This window comes from Xiphophorus couchianus, unplaced genomic scaffold (assembly GCF_001444195.1).
Source record: "Xiphophorus couchianus unplaced genomic scaffold, X_couchianus-1.0 Scaffold1000102, whole genome shotgun sequence".
Lineage (NCBI taxonomy): Eukaryota > Metazoa > Chordata > Actinopteri > Cyprinodontiformes > Poeciliidae > Xiphophorus > Xiphophorus couchianus.
Genome location: NW_020963015.1, coordinates 1,403,704 through 1,427,759, shown reverse-complemented (window position 1 = coordinate 1,427,759; position 24,056 = coordinate 1,403,704). Strand labels below are relative to the sequence as shown.

General features: G+C 45.1%; 1 protein-coding gene across 6 annotated transcripts in view; it reads left to right on the top strand.

The window, feature by feature from the left end:
• nfia (nuclear factor I/A) overlaps positions 1-22,205 on the top strand; it is an 82,408-nt gene extending 60,203 nt beyond the window's left edge. For 3 of the 6 annotated variants that reach the window (XM_028011906.1, XM_028011909.1, XM_028011908.1), the window contains exons 7-10: positions 3,178-3,356; positions 3,891-4,056; positions 6,787-6,875; positions 12,783-22,205. In XM_028011906.1, coding sequence (XP_027867707.1) covers positions 3,178-3,356; positions 3,891-4,056; positions 6,787-6,875; positions 12,783-12,797 — 449 coding nt within the window. In that variant the 3' untranslated portion in view covers positions 12,798-22,205. Of the gene's footprint in view, positions 1-78; positions 538-853; positions 977-3,177; positions 3,357-3,890; positions 4,057-6,786; positions 6,876-12,782 lie in introns of those variants that run through there. The other 3 variants (XM_028011911.1, XM_028011912.1, XM_028011910.1) reach the window with 3 other exon arrangements.
• Positions 22,206-24,056: the final 1,851 nt, after the last annotated feature.

Genomic DNA, 24,056 nt, shown 5'->3' with positions numbered 1-24,056 from the left:
AGGTGTTCCTCCACCCATCTGTTTTCATGCTGCTTTCTCTTCTTCTTCTTCCCGTTTGTTTGCGTCTCGCGGTGGAAGCTGGATATAAGCTACGCGGCTCTCTAGCTAGCTCGTTCATCTCTCGACAAGGTAAAAACGACAACACGGCGTTTCCTCCGTCTCCGTGTGTGTGACCCCGCCTCCTCTCCTCTGATGATGGACAGATAGATGTGGATGGTTTGTCTCTGTGTCGTCTGCTGGATCCCCACCCACCTGTGCTCACCTGTCCGCATGCCGATGACATCATAGTGGCTGTTTATTGGTCGTTGTGTTCGGACGGAGCGTGTGTTGAGGTGTGAATGTTATCTTTAATGCCTGTCCCTTTTACCTGGCTCTCCCGTGGAAAACACCCAGAGCCGGTGGAGCTGGACCGGTTCAGCCCGGTTCTGAGGTCGAACTTTGTCCATGTGCTGCAGCGTGCTGCGGCGCGGCGTTCCACTGATCAGGGTTTGTCGTTACGATGCAGACCGGAAAAACAAAATACCACTCGATTTATCAAACAATCAAATGTTTAATTTTGTGTTTTTAGTTTCTGTTCAGACCTGAAATGATGAGAAACAGAAACTGGATGGATGATGGATGAACGGATGGATGAACGGATGGATGATGGATGGATGGATGAACAGGGTAAACAGACCTGGACTCTTCCTCACTCCTACTTCCTGTTGTCACAACAAGCCCCACCCCCTCCAACTGTCTCATGCCTCCTGCATTGTGTGGCAGTCCAACCCTCATAGTTGAATGACATCATCAGTGATGTCATCACAGTTGACCCAGCCTCCAGGCTCCTCATCTTCCTCATGGTTCTTGCCAGGAACGCCAGCCTCCATCTGCTCTCTGAAGCGCTCAGACAGGTGCAGCTCCTCTTCCTCCTCTTCCTCCTGCCCCAGAATGGCTGCCCCCCTCTATCACCGGCCCGTCATTACCGGGCCTCCAGGTGAGGCCAGAACCTGTCCAGAACCCTTTACTACCCCTCCTCACTTGTATACCACTGGGTTATTGCCACGTCAACATACCTGAAGCTAAGCACTCACCTGTTGGGCCATCATTTAGACTTAACCCCTCCCACTGTCACCAGTTAACCCCTCCCACTGTCACCGGTTAACCCCTCCCACTGTCACCGGTTAACCCCTCCCACTGTCACCGGTTAACCCCTCCCACTGTCACCGGTTAACCTCTCCCACTGTCACCGGTTAACCCCTCCCACTGTCACCAGTTAACCCCTCCCACTGTCACCGGTTAACCCCTCCCACTGTCACCGGTTAACCCCTCCCACTGTCACCGGTTAACCCCTCCCACTGTCACCGGTTAACCCCTCCCACTGTCACCGGTTAACCCCTCCCACTGTCACCGGTTAACCCCTCCCACTGTCACCGGTTAACCTCTCCCACTGTCACCGGTTAACCCCTCCCACTGTCACCGGTTAACCCCTCCCACTATTAAGCTCCAGCCTCCTCCTGACTTGGCTTGATTAGTTGTTGAAAGGAGCTGATAGTTTGATTTAAGTTCCTGTGGAAGCAGGACACATCCAACCATCCATCCATCCATCCATCCAACCAACCATCCATCCATCCAACCAACCATCCATCCATCCAACCAACCATCCATCCATCCATCCAACCAACCAACCGTCCATCCATCCAACCAACCATCCATCCATCCATCCATCCATCCATCCAACCAACCGTCCAACCGTCCATCCATCCAACCAACCATCCATCCATCCATCCAACCAACCATCCATCCATCCAACCAACCGTCCATCCATCCAACCAACCATCCATCCATCCATCCATCCATCCATCCATCCATCCATCCATCCATCCATCCATCCATCCATCCAACCAACCATCCAACCGTCCATCCATCCATCCATCCAACCAACCATCCATCCATCCATCCATCCATCCATCCATCCAACCAACCGTCCATCCAACCAACCATCCATCCAACCGTCCATCCTTCCATCCATCCATCCATCTGTCTCTCATCCAACCGTCCAGCTGTCTGTCCATCCAACCAACCGTCCATCCGTCCAACCATCCATCCTTCCATCTATCCATCTGTCCATCCAACCATCTATCCATCCATCCGTCCAACCAACCATCCATCCGTCCGTCCAACCTCGTCTTCCTCCTCCTCAGGTTTCTCAGCAGGACATTAAATCTTCTTCTCCTCCATGTTTATCTGTTCCTCTTTTCTTCAGGGTAACAAGGTTCAGGTGGAGGTTCAGGTGGTGCTAACTGGAGCTTTGCTCTAATTGAGGCTGAGCTGATTGCACCTCCTTCACTGTAACCATGATAACCCTCATAGTAACCCAGTTCCTGGTTCTGCTGCAGCTTTCTGGATCAGAAACAGGAGACCGGATCTCTGAGACCGGCCAGAACCTCCTGAAGCTCAGGTTCAGGGTGCTGGGTTCTTCTGGATTCTTTCATATTGGTTAGATTTTATAAACAAAAGAAAAACAAATTAAATTCTGAGGAAGAATCCAGATTAAAGAAAACCTGTCCCAAAACAATCTGGTTCAGACCCGGTTCATCAGGTTTCTGAGAGGAGTCATCTGATTGGACAGATGATCGTCATGTGACCAGATGAATCATCTTTGAAACACACTGTGGTCTGTCCACTCTGTGTGTGGGTGTGGGTGTGTGTGTGTGTGTGTGCTGTCCCATCCATTCAGTGATTACTGTAAACACACACACGCTGTGGATTGTCAGAGTGATAAATCACAGACGACTTTAAGTGAATTAGTGCAGCAGCTCTACCTCTCCGTCCGTCCATCCCTCCATCGCTCTCTCTCTCCCTCTCTCTCACCCATCACTCTAAGCTCCTCCCCCTTCTCCTCCTCTGAGTTTCATAGCTTACCGGCTCTAACGAGCAAACAGGCCTTGTTAGACCAATCAGAATCTTAATTAGAACAGAGGAAGCGGAGGAGGAGAAAAAGGAGGAGGAGAAGGAGGTGGAGGAGTTGTAAAGCAGATAAATGGAGGAATGTTTTGACTGACAGTTGCTGTGGGTGGGGCTTAATGCTGCACTCTCATTGGTCCATCTGCTCTGCCGTGTCTGTCTGTTGGGTTTGCATGTTGACCCCTCCTCCTCTCCACCCCCACTAACCTGTCCCTCCCCCTGTGCCCACAGCCAGCCCCCACGCCCCCCCCTCCGGCCTCCACTTCTCCTCCTCCCCCATCCTGCAGCAGCCCGCCTCCTACTTCTCCCACCCGGCCATCCGCTACCACCCACAGGAGACGCTCAAGGAGTTCGTCCAGCTGGTGTGTCCTGACTCCGCCCAGCAGGCCGGACAGGTGGGCCTCCTCAATGTAAGCACACACACACATGCACCCCCACGCCCACTCACACACACACACACACACTTATGTGCAGGCAAGTCAGTGTGTGTTGGCAGAAAATGATACAGTGTGTGGTTTCAGGTTGATAGCTGATATATCTGCGTCTAGACATCCAATCGATACACACACACACACCCCCACACACACACACCCCCACACACACACACACTCACACACGCCTCTGCTCACTCGACCTCGGGACAGTCCTGTAGTAAACAAGCAGAGCTGAAGTCAGACTGGACCGAGTCTGGACCAGAACCTCCTGTTCCCAGAGTTCCCAGTTTTCTGGACGGCCCGTTAGGGAACCGGACTGGCGCCGGCGCCGATGTTTGTTCAGCTGGATCCAGTCAAGTTCTGCAAATATTCAATAGAAATGTGAAAATAAATCAAATCCAAGAATGTAAATCATCAGTGATGCTGAAACTGTCACCACTCTCTGGGTTCCTGCTGCATGGTTCTGGTTCTGGTTCTGGTCCTCTGACTCCTGTCCCTCCTCTTCCTCAGCCCAGCAGCAGCTCCCAGACGAAGGTCCACAACCCGTTCCTGCCGACGCCCATGCTGCCCCCCCCGCCGCCCCCTCCGATGGCCCGGCCCGTCCCGCTGCCCGTCGACACCAAGCCCCCCCCCACCTCGTCCACAGAGGGGGGCGGCAACTCCCCTTCTTCCCCCAGTGAGTAACACGAACCCATCAGACCAGAACCAGAACACCGGTCCGACCATAAAGATCCTGGTTCTGATTTGTCAGCTGGTTCTGGTTCTGATCCATTAGCTGATAGTCCTGAGACGTTGCTGATGGTGTCTTTAATATAACCTCTTACTTGAGGTGAAGGGGAACATCTAGTTCTAGATGCCATTAAGTTTTATTACTCTGTCAAAAGCTTTAATAAACATTTTAATATTTCCTCTCACCTCAGGTAAATTGCAACAAGTAGCACCAGTTCTAAAAATGTCATAAAGCGTTATTACCGTATCAACTGCTGTAATAACAGAGCCATTAATTAATGGGTTTCAGACACGTGACCCAGATGATGGAGGTCCGGAAGTGGATTTCTCCGGCTCAAATCAGAGCAAAATGGATCACAGCGAGAAGCTAACGCCCTAAATAGGCTGAAACAGACGAGGCATCTAAAAAAACACGTGTATATTTAGTTTATGATCCGTATTCTCTCTGCAAAAAAGACTTCTCTTATAATCTTGAGGATTTACAGCATCGAGGCGATCCACATAACTAACTATCTGGAGCCGCAGACCTCAGATTATAGTTGTACCGTGAGCAGGAGACAGTTTTCAAAAGCCTGGAGAATAAAATCATTTTAAAATCATAAAATCAGGTTGGGCCAAATTTAGGATCAAAAGAAGCATTAAATGGCTGTGGACTTGTTTCTGCCGGGTGAGTAGTGAGTAAGTAATCAGTCTATGATAACTAATTACTTAATTAACTCCGCGGTTAGCTAACCCATGCTATTTCTACGAGCTTGGATCTCCTGGTAAATAATTTATTTAGCTTCTGTAAACCAAATTCATGCAGGAGTTGTAGGTTAATGTTGAGTGGTTGTAGGATTCAGGTCCAATGTAGGTCAACGATTCGTGTTTGGACACCAACCATGTGGGGGAACAGTCCCAGCTCACTGTGGCTGTACGGCTGGGGAGGTTACATTTCATTTATGTAGCTATTTTTTTTATTTAGCATGAAAGTCCCATTGAATAAACATATTTTCTGTCCGGGACTCGGCACTGAGCTAGCTGCTAACAACATTAGCATTCTGAGGACAACAAAGCTAAGGCATAGAAATAATATATCTTACCTTACATATGAATGCTTGTCTTTCTTAGTACCTGTCCAGTAAAATATCTGAAAATACAATTGAAACGATGCGATCCTTGTATGTTAGAAACTCGGCGCTGCAAACTGGCATTGTTAGTTTCTGCACCTCCTGTTTTTAACTGTAGATCGTTGATCCACTCTCCTCTTTTTTCGGTAAGTTTTTAAAATTAACTCCCTTGTGACCGACTACATTCGAAACACGAAAATAACGTTTATCTTTCTCTCTATCAGAACGGCTGGAACAACCGTACAGGACTCAGACTTTAGACATTTTGATGCTGGATCAACAGAAATAAATGGGCTGCATTTACTTCCGGCCCTCCATCTGCATTGGGTGACGTCGGTGCTACGTCATCTGAAACCCAGAAATATTGTTCTCTGTACCTCAAGTAAAGTGAAACTCATCAGACTAGTTAAAATACCAGCATAGTTTTAGAATAAATACATAAAGAACAAGTAATTTTTTGCTTTATTCCACAGAGTTTAACTTCTGGGTTAGGGTTAGTGTTTTATACTTCTGAAATATTGATTAAAAAACTAAAACAGAATTACTTATTCTTTAACTTGGAACAAATATTGTTTCAGGAGTCCTAACTCTAAGTGTATTTGTACTTTATTGGAGAGAGTTGTTTCCTTCTCAGCCTTCCTGTAGCGCTCTGCTAACTGGGAGATTTTCTCATCTTTGTTTCCTGGAAGCAGCTCCTTAAGGTGTCTGGAAATGTGATGGTGACTGGTCCCCATTAGGACCTCCCCATTAGCATCCTCCACACCCTTAGCAAGTCTTCATTAGCGTTCTTTGTCCCCCACCATGTGTCGATAGGCTAAATCAAGTTGTCATATGGCTAAAGTTAGCAAAGAACCATGTCACATCAGCCAAGTTTCTCAACAAAACACACAAGGGGTAAAATTGACTAATATAGCAGCTTAGAATTTGCTAGATTGGAGGGGAAAACTCTATCTGCCCTTAAAATATGTTTAAGATTTAGGGCTAACCTTCCAGTGAGCGGTTGACACATTTAACTAACATTAAGTTACAGCAAGCTAGCATTAACTTAGATTGCTGAAAGCTAATTTTTCCTAGAAATAGAAATATAGTCAGTGTTTTATTCTCAAAGAAAATCTAAAATTAATAAGAAGCATGCCTAATTTATCTATTAGGTGACTTACTTCTGCTTCCTGTTACTCAGGAGTTCTGGCTGTTGTAACTTGGCGCCAGATGAAGACTTCTTCTTATCTTCAGCAGACTGCATTCAATTGGTGCACTGCTGCCTCTCACTGGTCGAGAGGCGCATTGCACTACATAGCATAACGTCATGTTTGAAATGTAAAGTTCATTATTGCTCTGTCGACATCTTGCTTGTAATACTGCAGGATCTATTAGATGAAGAAAGTTTAGACTAACAACAAATGATAGAGAAATTTGGTGTTAACACATAAAGCTACATCACGTTTTAAAGTTTGATAATTAATACCTGTTAATAACATATTTATGTCTTACTCACCTGTGTGTGTGTGTGTGTGTGTGTGTGCGTGTGTGTGTGTGTGTGTGTGTGTGTGTGTGTGTTTTCTGTGCAGCGTACTCCACCCCCACCACATCTCCATCCCAGCGGTTCGTCAGCGTCGGCCCTCGAGACCCCGGCTTCAATATCCCTCAGCAGCCACAGGTAAGGCCCGCCCCCGGCCGGTTCTGGGACACCTGTCAGGTCCAGACGGGTCCAAGCAGGTCTGAGCGGGATGGCAGAACTACTTCCTGTGGAAGTGCAGCAGGTCTGGAACATCTGGATGTCCAGCTATGGCTAGCTCAGGAAGCTAACGCTCTGGTTAGCTTCCTGGCTCTGCTGCCGGTTCCTGCTGCGGGCCCTGAGCGTCTCGGGTTTTTCTGTTTGGATTTCAGAACCACATTTTAAATTTAAGCAAGCAAAATTTCAGCAGTAAAACACAAGCAAATCGTTGTAGAAGTTTCCCTTTGTGATGTCATCAGGAACCAAAGAGTTCAGTAGATGTTTGTGGAACTTTAATCCATTCATGGAAATATGGAGACCGAAGCTTCAAACTCCTGAAAAACTGGAAATGAGTCAAGAATCAGTTCAAAAGTCTCTGAACTGGAAACCTACCAACATCAGAACCTTCCAGAACCTTCCAGACCCGCTGCAGGTTCTGGAGCTATCAGCAGAGGGTCTGCAGGCGGACAGATGTTGGGTTCTGTCTCTACATCTGGATGTGACCCTGCTGAGGGGCGTGGCTAACTGAGCGTGGCTTGGTGATTGGCCAGCTGATCGGTCATGTGACACTTTTATCTCTTTGGTATTTTAATCACAGAATCCAAATACACACTGAACAATATTCATCTGATATTTCTTGCAGAACAGTTGGTCACTGAACGCAGCATTCACGTCTCATGCTGTCTGAGTGTGTGTGGGTGTGTGTGTGCTGTAGAGAGCGGTCCAGGTCAGGGTGTGTTTGTCAGCTGATTTATGAAGAGTGTAACGATTGGCCTGGTCATGCTTTAACTCATCTTTCTCTCTCGCTCTCTCACTCACACACACACACACACACACACACACACACACACACACAGAAAGCAATAAGCTGGGAGTCCTCTGTTGGCATTTCAGACATGCTCCATCGCTCTGCTGTGTGTGTGTGGTGACCTGCAGTGAACGAGACTGTCGATTTATTGATTCTGTCTCTCACACACACACACACACACACACACACACACACACACTCTGAGAGGCCAACGTGGTCCAGGTGTTTGTCACTGAAACAGTTGGTTATTTATTTGTTCCTCCTCTGCCTCCAGGAGGCGCTGCTGAGGCTGAAGCTGCATGCAGTCTTCTTCCTCTTCCTCTCTGGGACTTGCGAGGAATTTCTTAAATCTAAAATCTGCAGAGAAGGAAAACTTTCTGTTTACGTCCCAAGATGAAATTTGGGATGGGCAAAACTTTTTACCAAGATTCGTTTTGTAGAGTCATTATTCTAACACAGGACCTACAGTATATATTATCAGATATGATTAGATATTATGTAATATTGTTGGATATGATCAGATATTTAAATGTTATCTGATATGATCAGTTATTAAATATGATTAGATTTTGGATATTATTAGATATTATCCAATATTATCTGATATTATTAGATAATATCCGATATGATCAGTTATTGTAAAATATTATAAAATTTTATCAGTTATTAAATATTATTAGATATTATGTGATATTATCAGATATTATTAGATATTTTCCGATATCAGATATTATTAGATAATACCAGATATTAAAAAATATTGTTTGATATTATCTGATATCGGATATTATTAGATATTATCTAATATTATCAGTTATTATTAGATAATATCAAATGCTATCTGATATTATCAGATATTATCAATAGGCTGCACAGTGGCCCAGTGCAGTTGGTAGCACTGTTGCCTTGCAGCAAGAAGGTCCTGGGTTCGATTCCCGGCCGGGGTCTTTCTGCATGGAGTTTGCATGTTCTCCCTGTGCATGCGTGGGTTCTCTCCTGGTACTCCGGCTTCCTCCCACAGTCCAAAAACATGACTGTCAGGTTAATTGGTCTCTCTAAATTCTCCCTAGGTGTGTGTGTGTGTGTGTGTGTATGGTTGTTTGTCCTGTGTGTCTCTGTGTTGCCCTGTGACTGGCGACCTGTCCAGGTGACCCCGCCTCTCGCCCGGAACGTAGCTGGAGAGGCAGCAGCAACCTTCCCGACCCCATTAGGGAAAAAGGGTGAACAGAAAATGGATGGATGGATAATCAATCCAATGATTTCAGACAAAAGGCTGAATTCTTTTCTAATGTAAAAATACTTTGAAGTTTATTAAATCTGTCTGCTAACTGTGGCTCAGTGTGGGCGATCGACAGTCTCTGGAGAGAGAACCACTGGAGGGGGGCAGAGGGGTCGCAGTTCAATGGCCCCGCCCCCTCCATCTCCAAGGCAACCATCATGACAGTCTGTGTGCTTGGAGGCCGGCAGTTGGGCACTGAGCTGGTTACCGTGGGAAACCAGTGTCCAGAGAAAACGAACCATCAGAACCAGAACCATAAGTAGTCGTTCTGGTTCTGGATCATCTCTGCTCATTGGGCTGGTTCTGTGACCATTCCATCTGCGTTGCTGAACTGGACCAGAACCAACCCAGGAGAAGATTATCGTAACCTAAGAAGAAATGGCCCAATCCGGGTCCAGACCGGGTCCAAACCGGGTAGGGTCCGGTCTCTGTTTCAGGCTCTGTCTGACCCCATCCAGGTGTTTCCCTCCTCACTTCCAGTCCAAACTGGGTCTATATTCAAACCCTACTCCAGCCCAGTTCAGATCAGGAGCAGAGAGAGTTCTGGACCGGTTCTGTTTCCAGAAGTTGGACCTGCAGACGGTCTGAGCAACTCGGTGCCGGGGGGCAGCGGACCTCCAGGAAAAGGCTCCGTGTCCCCCAGCGCCTGCAGTCTGAGTTGCCGCTGTCCGGTCCGCTCCGGTCGGTCCGGTTGGTCGGTGGGAGTTTCATCTTCAGAGTCTTCTCAGGAGAGGGGGGGCTACTGCAGCGGGGGGCGAGAGACATCGACACACAGCGGGAGAGAGAGAGCGGGCCAGAAAAGTCCCAGCGTCAGCAAGTTGTATTGATTAAAAACTAACCTTCCAGTCTTCTCCTCTATCACTGCGCGCACAGCAGAATTACAACGAGCCAGGAGAGAGGGCCGCGTGGCAACACACAAGAGCTAACGGAGAGAGAACGGAGAGAAAACAGAGAGAACAGAGAGAAAACAGAGAGAACGGAGAGAAAACAGAGAGAACGGAGAGAAAACAGAGAAAACAGAGAAAACAGAGAAAACAGAGAGAACGGACAGAGAGAAGCAGAAACACTGGAGTGATCCGGCTCCGTTTTAATAAACTTCCTGTTCTTCTCAACACGCTTCCTACACTCTGCTTCTGTCTCCAGATGTGTGTGTGCTCACTTTAAATCAGTGCTGTGGTTGTGTGTGTGTGTATGTGCGTGTGTGTGTGTGTGTGTGTGTGTGAAGTACATGCCAGGATGAAGAGGAGAAAGTGATCCAGAGAGGAATGCTGAGAAAGAGGAGTGAGGATGATGAGATGGGACGGGTAGTAAAGTGAGGGAGTGTTTAAAGGTGGGGGGGTTCCTTGGCGATGGCAGTCACGTCCCAGGCCGTCTGGTCGTCCCTAGCAACCAGACATGATGTAAGACGAGGATGAACTTGAACTTGGCCAGGCAGTGAGGATGATGAGGGGGAGATTGGTGAAACATGAACGTTTGGCAATCGATGCCGGCCGATCAGAGACAACACACACACACACACACACACCCACAGAGGAATGGGTCTGGTGGTCTGAACCCTTCCATGGTCCACCCAGGGTTTGGTGCCCCCTACAGGCAATGGGCGGTTTTATATTGGATCAGAAGTTCTTCAGATATTTGTCTTTATTTTAGCTGCTTGTCCAAGGTCTGCTCAGATGCTAACAATAAGGCCTTAAAATGTCTTAAATTAATTTTTAAAATATAAGTTGGCCTTAAAAACGTTAATCATTGGTCTTAAACTATGGCGTGGCAGGACTTTTAAATCTCATATATTCTGTGTAGTTTTATTTTTTCTCAGGGGACTTTTCAATTTGAGCCATCTACAGACATCTTCATTACATTCTTGAGGCAGTTGTGGATACCGCTAACTAGCTGCTAAGATACCCTTGCTAGCTAGTGTCTCTTGCTAGCAAGGGTAACTAGAGACAAGGTAGCTAAATTTGATGCAGATTTATTGCTATTTGCCTGTACGACATAAGATGCTAGGTGCATTTTGTGCAAAAGTCTCGTCTTTACAGGATTTAAGACTGTAGAGCCACAGATGCTCAAAGCTGCTGTCAGAGCGGCGAACAGACCTGAGAGAGGTCACAGTCAGACTACATTATCTGACCCAAGACACCCAAAAGGGATCAACGCCTTGGCCAGAAACAGTCCATAAAGGGCAGAATCAGTAACACAAGGTGACCTTGGTAGAGTCCAGCTTTCAACAGAAACAAGTCCAACCAACGTTGTTCATGTAATTAGGCCTGTAGTGAAAAACAATAAATCAATTAATCGTACGATAAATTAAAACTATCGACGTCATTTCAATTATCGGCATTATCGTCTCTTCCGGCCTTTTTCTCTTTCTGTTGATGACACTGAATGAAAAAAGGCTCAACTCCGGTGCTCTCCACTGACCTCTGACCTCATTTCCTTAGTGTAAAGCCCAGTGCACACTACACCATCTTAGAGCTGTTGGCCGATTGTCGGCCCATTTTCAAAACCTGACAGATCACACATTAGCTGACAGAAATCCTAGGTATAACGGTTCGATCGGGTTTGGTCCTGCCGTGTGGTGTCCAACAATGGGCACAAAATAATGGCTACAAGTTCAGTGAACTAATTTTAAAACCAGGCATTAATCAATGCTTTACTACAATCTACCTGCAATGCATGTGGCTAGTGTCAGCGTAAAGTCCTGACTGAATGAAAATCATTAGAACCTATTTACGTCACGTAACGAAGAACAGCTGAAAAGTTACTGGGTTTATCAACTGCGGTAGCAATTTCGCTCCAACTCCTCTTGTCATTTCTATATTCTTTGCATGTTGAATAAACATTAATGTTGTTTCCACATATCATCTCCAATGTCCGCTGGACTTCGGGTTGCGCCGTGTCAGCTGTTTGGGATTCCCCTCCTTAATTTCCCCTCAGAAAACACGGAGGAGAATCCGCGCTTTCTGATTGGCTGCCTGTCACATTCAACAGGCTGCGTTAAGATCCCAGTTGGGAAAAACCCTGATTTGGATCGGAGCGCAACGACAATCTACCATAACACACCACACACTACAGGATGATCGGTTATGAAATTGCAAGCGACGATCTTAGAGAAAGGCCAACGTTCTAAGATTGTCGCAAGGGGAAAAATAGGAGCAAAAAATCGTGTAGTGTGAACTATTGCATCAGGTAGTCGATGTGCCCATCTTCTCTATTTAAAAAGAATCCATTTTATTTTTGTTTTTGGTCGTTTTGTTTATTTTGTTTATCAGCTCCAGTGTTAAATATTCTTTTGAAAATAAAGTGTATCTATCTTTGGCAGGAAATCACATCATTATTACGTCATTTCCATTAAATCAGTGTAAAAAGGTCTTCAGACAATATTATCATTTATCGCAATAATTTTTGAGACAATTAATCGCTCAGCAAAATTTGTTATCGTGACAGGCCTACCTGTGGAGGGAAATAGAGCCGAGGAAAAGGAGTAGAGCCTCATGAGAACGGAGAGCCAGCAATGCTGACAAATAGGCAAAGAGATTAAAAGAAACAATAATTAATGTCTTCATCTAAAGTAAGAATGTGACTAGATCTATAGTTGATTTCACAAGTAATGAAATGTCTTCATATATGTGTGTGATTTTCTTTTGTAGATTTCTGTTGTGATACAGGCCTTAAATTTGATTGATAATAGTCTTAGGAAGTCTGAAATGTGAGATGGTGAGGCCTGGAAGAACCCTGATGTTGACCCCTGTGTCTGTCTCCACAGTGGTACCTGGGATAAGGACTCCGGAGGCGCAGACGCCCTCTACGGCCAGCCGCTGCAGCCTGTCCTCCAACACCAGCTGTCCCTGGTCAACCCTGTCACTGGTCCTGCAGATCCCGGCTCCACCGTCAATGACTCAGCATCGGCATGGCTAAAGCAGATTAAGCGCTCCCATGCTGCGAATCGTTCGTCCCAGAATTCCTTGCAGACTCTTGGATCGTATATCTGTAGTGCTGGATCTGAGTCCTGAACCTTTTTCCCTGAATCCCTGACCTATGGGGTAATGGGGGAAGCGACCTGTTCTGGGAACGTTGTCAGACTGAGTCCCAGATATTCCTCTGTGGAGGACCTACCTATCCATCACTTTGTGCCGCGTGAACTTGCAGTGGTTTGAAGCCCTCCAGGCTGCCACCACCCCTTCCTCCTTAGTGGATCCCTGCAGCCGGGGGCAGGCAGGGGGCCGCCTGGCTCAGAGACACCAGCTGAAACAAACCTGGGACGGACCCTGCCTCCTTCCCTAGATCTCTTCAGGACTTGGACGGTAGCATGAAGGGAAGAGCTGAGCCGGGGGCAGAACTAACCGTGGGGGCTCTGGGTGGGGTGTCCCGAAGGTGGTCTGGATTCGCTGCTATGCTTCACCAGGCGCTCGTTTCTCTGGAGGCTTCATGGCTCATTGGTTTCTCTCTTTTAGCCTCCATTCTCTCCTTCCATTCATCCACCTGTCCAGGTGAAGAGGCAGCGTACGCAGGGCGGACCGAACCCCCGGGGGTCCGGAGCCACTCCGCCAGTCAGGGGAGAGCCCCGCCTCTCAAACTTAACAGTGAAATCATGAGGAAAAGTGCAATTTTGTTGATTAGTTGTTGGATTATTAAATATATCTAAATGTATATTTTTCTTGTAGTCCGCTCAGACCTGGGACTCTAAAACACTGGGCGACAAACCGACACGCAGCCTTGGGGAACACCAACCCAGTCGGAAACTACCAAACCGCGTCGTTCTTTGATAATCTGGTAGTTTGAGATGAGAACGTCTGAATCAGAGATCAGTTTCTGAGCAAAGGACTGATGTTCATTCAGCTCAAATAGAAACGAATAACGATTCCTTTATTTAAAATGTATTCTACGTCAGGGAAACGAAATGTCTCCTGAGGCCAAATCACAACAATTTAAGCTTGAAACGAATCAGTTTGGCAAGATAATCTGCCTGGCAATGGGCTGCCATTTGATTGGCTGGGTCTTCCAGAGCCTCCATCCAATCAAAAGCACTTCTTCCTCCAGCTGGCCAATAGGCTGCGAGTGTGTCATCAGGGGGCATGGTTTATTTATGAAGACTTTAACTCTTCTTCAGTTTGGTTTTTCTTCCTTATTCTATAAATATCTATAGACACACACAGACACACCCAACGTTAACATGAGTTTAAGTGAAAAAGTCATAAAAAAAGAAGTAAAAAAATCTGCATGTGTTCGTGTTTGTGGCCGTTTTCTCCATAGATGACGTAGTTAGTGATAAACGGACGATATCCTGTAAAACATGAGGCACTTGCTGTGGGTTCTTCACTTCCCTACAGCTCTCGGTTCTTTTCCTCGTTTTCCTGGCAGCAACAGAACCGGTCCGCTCTTCAAATCCGAAACGTTCCTTTGTCTGTTCTGTATCTAAATTAGCCGATCCTGGTCTGTGCCACAAACACTAGCAGGATGTCCAACCTGTGGTCGAACCAGCATCAAGATGGCCTGCAGGTGGCGCTGTAGGCTGAATAATTTCGGTTTTATTAGGAGGAAGTTGTGAAGAACTTGTTTTGGAGGCGGTTAGGGGAAAGTTCAGAAGGTCTCCTCCATGTTTGAGACTGGATCTCCTGATGGCTGCAGATGGAAACGTTTGCTGGACGTTTTCCACCAAAGCAGCTCCAGGTCCGAACCACAAGCTGCTCTACAGCCCATAATTATTCGTACCCCTGGCAGGCTTGCCTCTAATTTGTTTCTGATTGGAAACAAAGCTCTTTCTATATAACAAACATATCTCTATTATAAGAGACATAAAAAATCAGCTTTATTTATATTAGAATAACAATCTGCATCAATTATCAATTAAAACATTTTTACCCCCTGATGAATGAGTGAAGCTTTCCAGCTTCATGCCTGTCTTGTTGTATATATAGCCAAACGTTGTTTGATACTTATTCCTCTCATATTAAGCTTGATTTTAGACATGCTCTGATACCACCCAGTGGTCGGAGTGTGAACTACATGTGGTTCATGGAAGCGAAATTGTGCAAAAGGCCGATAAACTGTTAATAATCTGAATCCTCAACTAGGTTGTGCAATAAAAATATATTCTTTGACTAACTAATGTTTTGCATACATGATATATTAAAACAGACCACATTAAAATTCTAAAATTTATTTCTAATTTGTGTTTGAAGTTTTTTAGTGACACTTGGCAACTAATGAATGAAAATTAACCAATATATAATATTTAGATATATTTGTGAAAAAAAGTAAATGGTATTTTTATTATATATAAATATTATTTAATAAATAATTATTTTCACAAGTAAATACCCTAATATAATAGCTGTTTTATCTGGATTTAGGGAACAAAAACTTCTAGGACATTACAGTAAAAACATTTTTCAGTAGTTAGCTCTATTTGAAACGCTGCAGGATGAAAACAAATGGTTGTTCTAAATATCTGCTGAAAATCAGTTTGTAAAACTGATTTCATGGGACTGATGTGAAGGAATTTTACAGTATTTAAAACACTATGATGATGAAAAATCAGTGGTTGTTCAAAAAGAAAAATTTGACTCAATTTCAATCTTTTTTAAGCAAAAACATTCTCTATGAAATTATTACTGTAGTAAGACTGAACAATCTGTTTCATTCCTTAACTGCCTGGTGTTGCTAATTAGCATCACAGCTAAATTTACACTAATGGTGACTGAAATATTCAAATTTATAATGTCTAAGTTTTTGTGCATTCAGGCATTAAGGGGTTGTTAGCTTGTGGGCGGAGCAGCTTGTTGGTCCTCCACTGTTCAGATGAGAATAAATGGAGTTATAAAGCGCATTGTGATTGGTTGCTGGATGTTCTGGTTCTGGAGCAGAGACAGAACCAGCTTAGTGGAGCCCAGACATCCAACTCCACCTGCAGGTCAGCTTTAGAACTCCCGAGTCTCCCTGTTGTTACCACAGGGCTCCAGTAGGGGGCAGAGGAGCAGAAACAGCTTCCGGCGCTGCTGTTTGCTGCTCGTTTGACTGAATCCGGACCTTCTGGTCGACCGCTTCGTGATCTTCTCCGTCTTTCCAGGGAATTTTCCGTCTGTTGCTGTAAAAAGGTTTCACGTCTTCCCGTTTGTCTCCCTGATTGTTCCCAGATCCGAGTATCGGATGTAAATTATGCAATATCTGCTTGCACTCTGAGACGTCTTTTTATGGTTAGTTTTCCTTCCTTCAGACCGAAGCCGGACCCCACGGGGCCGCTCGGGTGGCTCTGGTCTGATGAGCCAGGCTGCTGTCTCATGAACCCGAACTTAAACAAATCCAAGCTGTCGTCCGTCAGAGTGCGGACGGTTCTGTGAAACGGATCTGTCCGGTTCTGTGAGGGCCGAGGGTCAGTTCTGTTCCTGCCTTCCCTTTGGCTGTGAGTTGGGCATTAACTATCTGCACTAAATATGAGATGATGAATAAAGAAAAGCAGCTTCTAGATCAAATCGGTTGAAGGGAATAAATTAGAAAATTGCACGGACATTTTTTAAAGTGTCATAAAATCTGATCAGTTGGTTTGAGTCCGACTCTGGCTGAACGTTCGAGACGTTCTTAAGAAAACTACAATGAGTGAGAGCAGTAGTGTGGGCAGCGAGTTTGTTTGCTGTTTGTTCATTTAGTTGGTTCTGCAGTGAGGGCAGAGGGAGCGCCTCCTACTGGCTGGAGGCCTGACTGAGTGCTGTATAGTTTATTGATTTTAAAGCTGCCCTATTTTCTAATGCAGGACTTTTTTAACGATGACTAAGTGAGGAAACTGTGGTGTTGTGAATTTTCTGACTGTTTCTACGGAGGTTTGTTTTTTTCCTGGAAACTGGATCCAAGTTGAAAACTTTCCCGTTTCCTCCTTTTTTCTTGGGTTTCCTTTTTTATGTATTTATGAACATTTCCTATGTTGATGCTCTTCTGCAGCCCAGGGTGACCCCCACGCCCACTGTAAATGGATGTTACAGTTTCTGTATGTTCAGTGTTGATGAAGCTGAATTTAGTCCTTCTGAGGGAAAATAAAATTTTTCTGCGTTTGAAAGAATTTAGTTGTTAGGCAGGAGACATAGCCGGCCAAACGATGCCCGACTAGAAATGCATCCAGGCATCTTTTTTTCTGTTCACCATTCCATGCAGAACAATAAACAGCTTGATTATGCAACATGATTTTTTTCTTTCCCATCTGTTTCTTTCTCCACCTCCTCCTCCTACATGCCTCCACCGCTGCGGAGCGACAGGACACCGAGATCGGACCTCCTGCTCCGGTTCCTCCCAGGAATCAATTATTCTAATGATCAGTAAATCTTCTCTTTAATGTCTCCATTAACGGATCAATTCTTCTCTTTCTGCATCAAATGAAACAAAAACCCGATCAGCAACCCAGAGATGGTGCTTTGGTCTGGAACAGAGGAAACCGGGCCGGTTCTGATGAACCGGGCAGCAGGTCCGATCACAGCCGAACCAGAGCTGGAACCAGAACCGATCCAAACCTCACTCCCCCAGAAGAGCTCTGCTGCCCCATCAGGAAACGGAGGGGCAGTTTTTAACCCCCATCATGCCCCAGGAACAGGAGCCCCTTCTCCAGCTGCTGCTGGACAGGCGGGGGTCAGGGGTCAGGGTGTTTTTGAACAGATGACTGATGGAGGACTAGACCGTGCCTCCATCTTGCTTCTCCACAGCCAATCATGGCGCAGCAGTCTAATCTGCATGAGAACTATGCACTGACTAACAGCCTTCACGTCCCTCCAGAGGGGGCGCCGTGGAGCAAACCCAGGAACCAGCATACTGTACCATATATGAAGATATGAAATGTAGTGCCTGTGAAGCTGTATTCTCCTGAACCTGTTTATATCTCCGGAACACCAGTAGCCTTCTGACTCTAGCTGATGTTCAATAATCACCAATAATCACCTGATGTAACCTGCATGCTCCGCCATAGCGCCTCGCAAGACAGCAAGTAGGAAAAACAACGAACTTCCTGTTCATCTTCACCCTCCTCTTCATCAACTCACCACCATCTGCAAGGGACGTCTGACAGGCATCCACTGCAGGACGAGGGGCCCCAACGGGCCCTGCCATGATGGGATGCCATCAGGATGAGACTCGCACTCTGATGGGTCCCTCTGATGGGTCCCGTTCTGAGTCCTTCAGCCTCGCACAGTTTTAATCAGACAATCTCCAGATCACTGTTAGCATCAGCAAACATCCAGCTGGTTCCCTCACACACACACACACACACACACACACACACATATATATATATATATATATATATATATATATATACAGTATATATACACACACATTCTTATTAATCTCCCACATGAGGCCTGAAGGTAGCCTACAGCGTTGTGGGGTCCACACACACACTCCAGCATGCATTGACCAACAGCCCCACCCATACCCCTTCCTCCTCCCCGGGCTGTTTCCTGCAGAAGAACCAATCGATGGCTTCTGCGTTTTTCTGCAGTGCTCAGCATTATCTAGCCTGACTCCCCCAGACTCCTCCACTACCCCCCTCCACCTCCTGCCCCCGGCAGGACTTTAAACGAGCTGCTGCTCCTCCAGGATCAGAGCGGTTTAAAGGGAAGGCGGCTGCAGTACCTGGGAGCCTCCGCCTTGCCCCCCCAGCCCGGACCAGCTGGGGTCGATCGGCTTGTCTAGCTCACCTCCAGTGGCTCCTGCAGCCTGTCGATGCTGCTCACATCTTTGAAACTCAACAGTTTCTTCGACTCGGGCATCTCTTTCAGGCAGAAAACTTTGTTGATGACCAGACTGTTTTCTTAAAGAGCAATGCCATTGAATCTGCAAGCTGTCTGTTTCTGTCTTCAGAGGACACAGATTCATTTACAGAAACCAAACATCTATCAAACATTCCTCTTTCAAAGTGCTTGAGATTTAAGGAAGGAGCATTAGATGGCTGGCAGTCAGACTTTAAGATGTTTTATTGACATACGATTATGAATATTTGTCTAGACAGCCGGGTCATACCACACTTTGTTTCAATGGGGTGCTCCTCATCCTCTCTGGCTTAGGCTCTGACCGGAGAAAGAGGAGTTAACATCCTTTTCATTGTTAGGCTGATGTTTCTGTTGCTTCTGCAGCAAGATGTTACAAACTCCAGGAGCTGGCTGATAACATATCAGTTACCCAGAGGGAAATGTACATGACCCAGTTATTTATTCATTTCTTATCACTGAAAATTTTTTGTAAATACATCAGAAAGGTTTTATGGTAGTAAAGCAAAGCATGGTGAAAGATTTATACTTTCAGAATTTACCAAAGTCTGACGTTTACCAATGTCAAACTTTAAAACTATTTAGCTCATAAAGTCTTCAGTATAGGCGATTTAGCGGCTTTCCACATGTAGAAACGTTGGCAGAAATTTTCTTTGGAAACTTTTTTTAAATCCTGTTTTCTAAATCTGAATAATTAAATTTCTCTCCCATAAGGTATTTTATACAATAAATATCTTAACCTTATAAAATCTGAATAATTTGCTACAGATGTTGGCATTTGCATGCTAACAGAATGAAATCATGCTGAGCTTGTGAATTGTGACATCAGTATATCGATAATAGTGACTTGTACATATTAAGAAATTAGCAAGGCTAACTAAACATAAAAATTATTGGACACAAGCATTAGCACGAGCCGGCTAACACTGAATAAAACCTAAATAATTGTGGAAATTAGCCATATGCTACCATTCACAACAAATACATGATTAACTAAACTTCCTCCATAACTTAAACTCTTGTTAATTAGCGGGGTTCTTTGTTAGAAATTATTTTCAGATTTTAGCAATAGAGCCCTAATAGTAAATAAATGTTCAAAAATTGGATTAATTAGCTGTGGAGATTAACCCTAGCTGACTACCAATAAATTAAACCATAACAATTAGTTGAGTATGTTACCATTGGTTTAGTAACACAAATGACAACAAATTAGTCTGCTAACAATAAGTAATAATATACTGTACATTAGCAAAATGCTAACATTTGGGATTTGTACATAGCTAATATTAGTTGGAAGGATTAGAAGTAATTAATAGAACTCATTAGAAATCCTTTTAAAAAGCTGCGGACATTAGTGTTAGCACCAGCAATAAATAAACCACATTAATTGTGAAATTAAGCATTAGCATGTTAAAACTAAATAAAATCTAAATAATTAATGTGGACATTAGCAGCATGTTAACACAACGACTAGAATATAGACTTAGTTAGCAGCAGAGATTAGTAACATTAACTAAAACTAACATACATTTTCTATAGATATAAGTGTTAGCAGATGACTAATAGATAAAATTACAATAAGTAACTGGTGATGCTAGCTTTTGTGTCTTAATGCTGAATGAAACAATCAAATAATCAGCTGTGGAATTATCAGCATGTTAACATTAATAAAATAGTTAAAACTATTAGTAGTGGTTAATAGCAGTTCCCATGTGTTAATTAGATGGGGACAATACTGTTAGCACTAGCACTGAAGAAAACCCAATTCATTAGCTGTGAACATAAGCACTAAAAATACAATTAAATTATGTCAAATAGTTAGTGTGAACATTAGCTACATGCTCACATGTTACTAGCAAATGTTACATAAACTTACTTAAAAGTAGAAATTAGTAACACACACAAGATCACAATAATTAGCTGGATGCTAGCATTACCCTGCTAGCACTAAAAAAATCCAGCTGGCTTTTAGCTTTAGCATGCTAATATTGAATTAAATTCCAGTAACTAGCTGCGGACAATAGTAGCATCCTAATTAGTTGTGGTAAGTGGTAGTAGAAAGGATCAGTAAGATTTCCATGTATTTCTGGGAGTTGGGGTCCACAGCTGCTTGTCAAAAGTTAAAATCCGTAAATACTCGAGTCCCCCTCTAAACTCTTTTAACTGCCTGCTTTAAATACCAAAAGCTAAATTTAGCTTAATTTGCATTAGTGCTGTCATAGCACTACTTCAGAACATAACAGTCCTCATTATTTCTGCTTTTGAGGGTTCAGACAATCAGCGCCAAGGAAAATAAATGCAGCTCCTGGATTGTCTGCTTTGCAAATGCCAGCTAGTTGTGTGTCAAGAAGCATCGCATCAGGTACTTCAGCTGCCCAAGAGGCATTTTCTTTTAAATATTCTAGATATGGTCTGCGAAAAAAATGTAAAAATGTAAATTTTCCATGAATCTACAAATAGACAGGGTCCACCATAACAAAAATGTACAATAATGTTAAAATACTAATGTTATATTAATTTTTTGTGTTAGCAGTCTACCAGAAGATAAGACAATTTTGTATTAACATTAGCATTAGCTTTGGAACAAGTACTACTCACTGCCAATGACATTAGTGAGAGTTAGCAACTTTCAATTTCCAACTCACTGCTGCTGTTCAGAAGGTTAACTGGAAAACTCCAGCAAGTTTAAGGTTTATCAGGACAAAAATGGATGGAAGTGGAACAAAACATGGCTGGTCAGCAGAGCATTGGCATTGCCCTTTAGGAGAATAGCATAGAATAGAATAGAAATATTAGCATCAGGCTTTACTCCACACTGTGTTGAAATCTCTTGTGTAACTCAATCCAGGGATTCGTTTTTACAGTCTTTCCAAACTGCCCTCCTGTTTTCTGGGCTCTTGATGTTTTTAACTGTTTGAACTGATCACCAGTGAAATAATCAGTTCGATCAGCTTTCAGGATGTTCAATAATCAGTTTGATCAGCCTTAAGGAATCGTCTTGTTGCCTTTGTCTGGGTGCCCTGGAGGTGGCGCTACGTGTCGCTAACGACAATCTTTAGGAAGGAGAGCTTTATAATCCCCTGAGCGAGGCTGGAGAGGCAGAACCCCAACGTTTCCCATCATTCCCTGCTCACTGCCTGAATCACCATGGAAACCAGTTCAACTATCCAGCCCTTCCCTCCATCCTCACCTGAAACGGACTGATACCTCGTGCCTCAACAGCAAGGCGGCGCTTTGAGCCGACCTGGTGTCACGTGATGTCCAGTGTTTCATTTGGCCGGTTCTGTTCTACCGGGTCGTTCTGTCTGTCTGTCTGTCTGTCTGTCGCTTCTGTTGACCTTCGGTCCGTCTCCGCCGCCATGTCCGCTCAGACTCAACTTACTGGAAGCAAAATGTGCGTTTCCTATGCAACCACATGAAAATAAAGATGCTAAAGCTAACGACCCAGGCTGCTTCACTCTCATGTTTCCTGACTAAAGTCCAGCGCCTGAAGGCAACTGGACCTCTGAGGTTGGACACGACCCAGTTTCCTTTCAACATGGCTGCCAAAGAGAAACCATGATGACTCAACCCATGAGGCTGTTTTAGTCGAAACAACGATGCAGAGCACTTATGCATCGCAGCAAACACATTTCTCACAGTTAGAATGTTAATTTCACAGTTGGAGGTTTGGGCTTTGACTAGGCCATTCTAACATCTGAGCCTGCTTTGATCCAGTCAGACCGACTCTGTTCTGCTGGGTTTCAGATCAACATGTTATTAGATTTACTGCTCTGATTGTATCTGCTATTCTGTTTCTTTCCTCTTCTTGTTCTCCTGGTTGATCTTCCTCCTCCTCCTCTTCCTCCCACGTCTCCGTTACCCAGCAGCTCCTGCAGCTTCGCAGCATCAGCATCATTCCTGACACCATGTTTGATCCTGCTGCCTGTGGTTTGGATCGTCTGAGCGATCTGCCCCCCATGTGAGCCGTGTTGTTGTGGTCTGAGCTCGGGTTCTCCCCCCAGGGTGGCGAGGGGCGGGGGGCAGCTTGCCCGCTCCTCAGGTTTCAGAGGGGAAGACGACCGCAGAGGAGTGTGAATAATTCAACCAGCCGCCAATAGCAGGCATCGCCTTTCCCCACACACACACCCACACACACACACACACACACACACACAGAGTCGTGACCTGATCTGCCCTCTCAACACTCGCTGTGTGACGCTGCAGAGGTCACCGAGTGAAGATGAAGGTCTGGGAGAATCGGCAGAACGAGGTAAAGCAGAGCCGGATCAGCCTGCAATCAGAACCAGAACCAGGATAACAGGTCGAACTGTGGAACCAGAACCGGTCAGCGGTCCATCAGCTCTGAGCCGTAGGTGCTTTGGCCAGACTGAGTCCTTCCTGCTGCAAACTGAAGGGAGGAGATGTGGAAAAGCTGCTCATGCCTGCTGTTAAACACGGAGAAGGATGTCTGATGCTGTGGGCCTGATTCTCTTTAAAAAAGCAGCGTGATTAGCAGATGTTACCTGTTTCCATGGAGACATTCATTCACTGATGTTTCTCTACATTACTGGTTCTAGTTTGGGTTTGTGGGTCAGAACTGAAGAGCAGCATGTCATTGGCGAACAAACAGACCCTCACCGTCTGACTCCAAACTAGCACTAGCGCCTGCAAGCCAGTGCTAAAGCAATAGCCAATAACAATAGGAGGACAACAGAAGGCCAGCTAGCTTTGCTGCTATAAAGGCTAAAACCAGAATCTGTTGTTTTTAACAAAGGAGCTCAGATACGATTTAACACCAATACAGGAAATAATTAAAGCTCTGCACGTCCACACACCAGTTAGCATTAATCACAGTGTTTGTGTGTGCGCGTGTGTGCGCGTGCGCGTGTGTGCGTGCGTGTTACAGATTAATAATGAAACTTCGTGAGAAACAGCCATAGCAGGAGGGAGACGCTGGTCTGGGACCAGCTTCCTGGTTTCTGCTGCTGTGATTGGTCCAGCTGGCTGGTCAGCTGACAGGAAGAACCAATAGGATGAACTGAACCGAACTGAACCGAACCGAAGTTCACCTGAACTTCTGTTGGTGGTTCTGTCAGGATTTATTCTGCTTCTTTCTGTCTTGGAAAAAAAACTTTATTTACATCCTCAGTAAATCCTGAAGCTCCGATGAACCGGTCCGGAGTCAGAACCTCGTCCTGCAAACAGAACCGGCAACAGAAATCTGAAGGTCCGGACCGGTCCGGTCCAGTTTGGTAAAGTTCGTTCCGGTCCAGTCCGGTCTGGTCCAGTTTGGTCCAGTCCGGTCTGGTCTA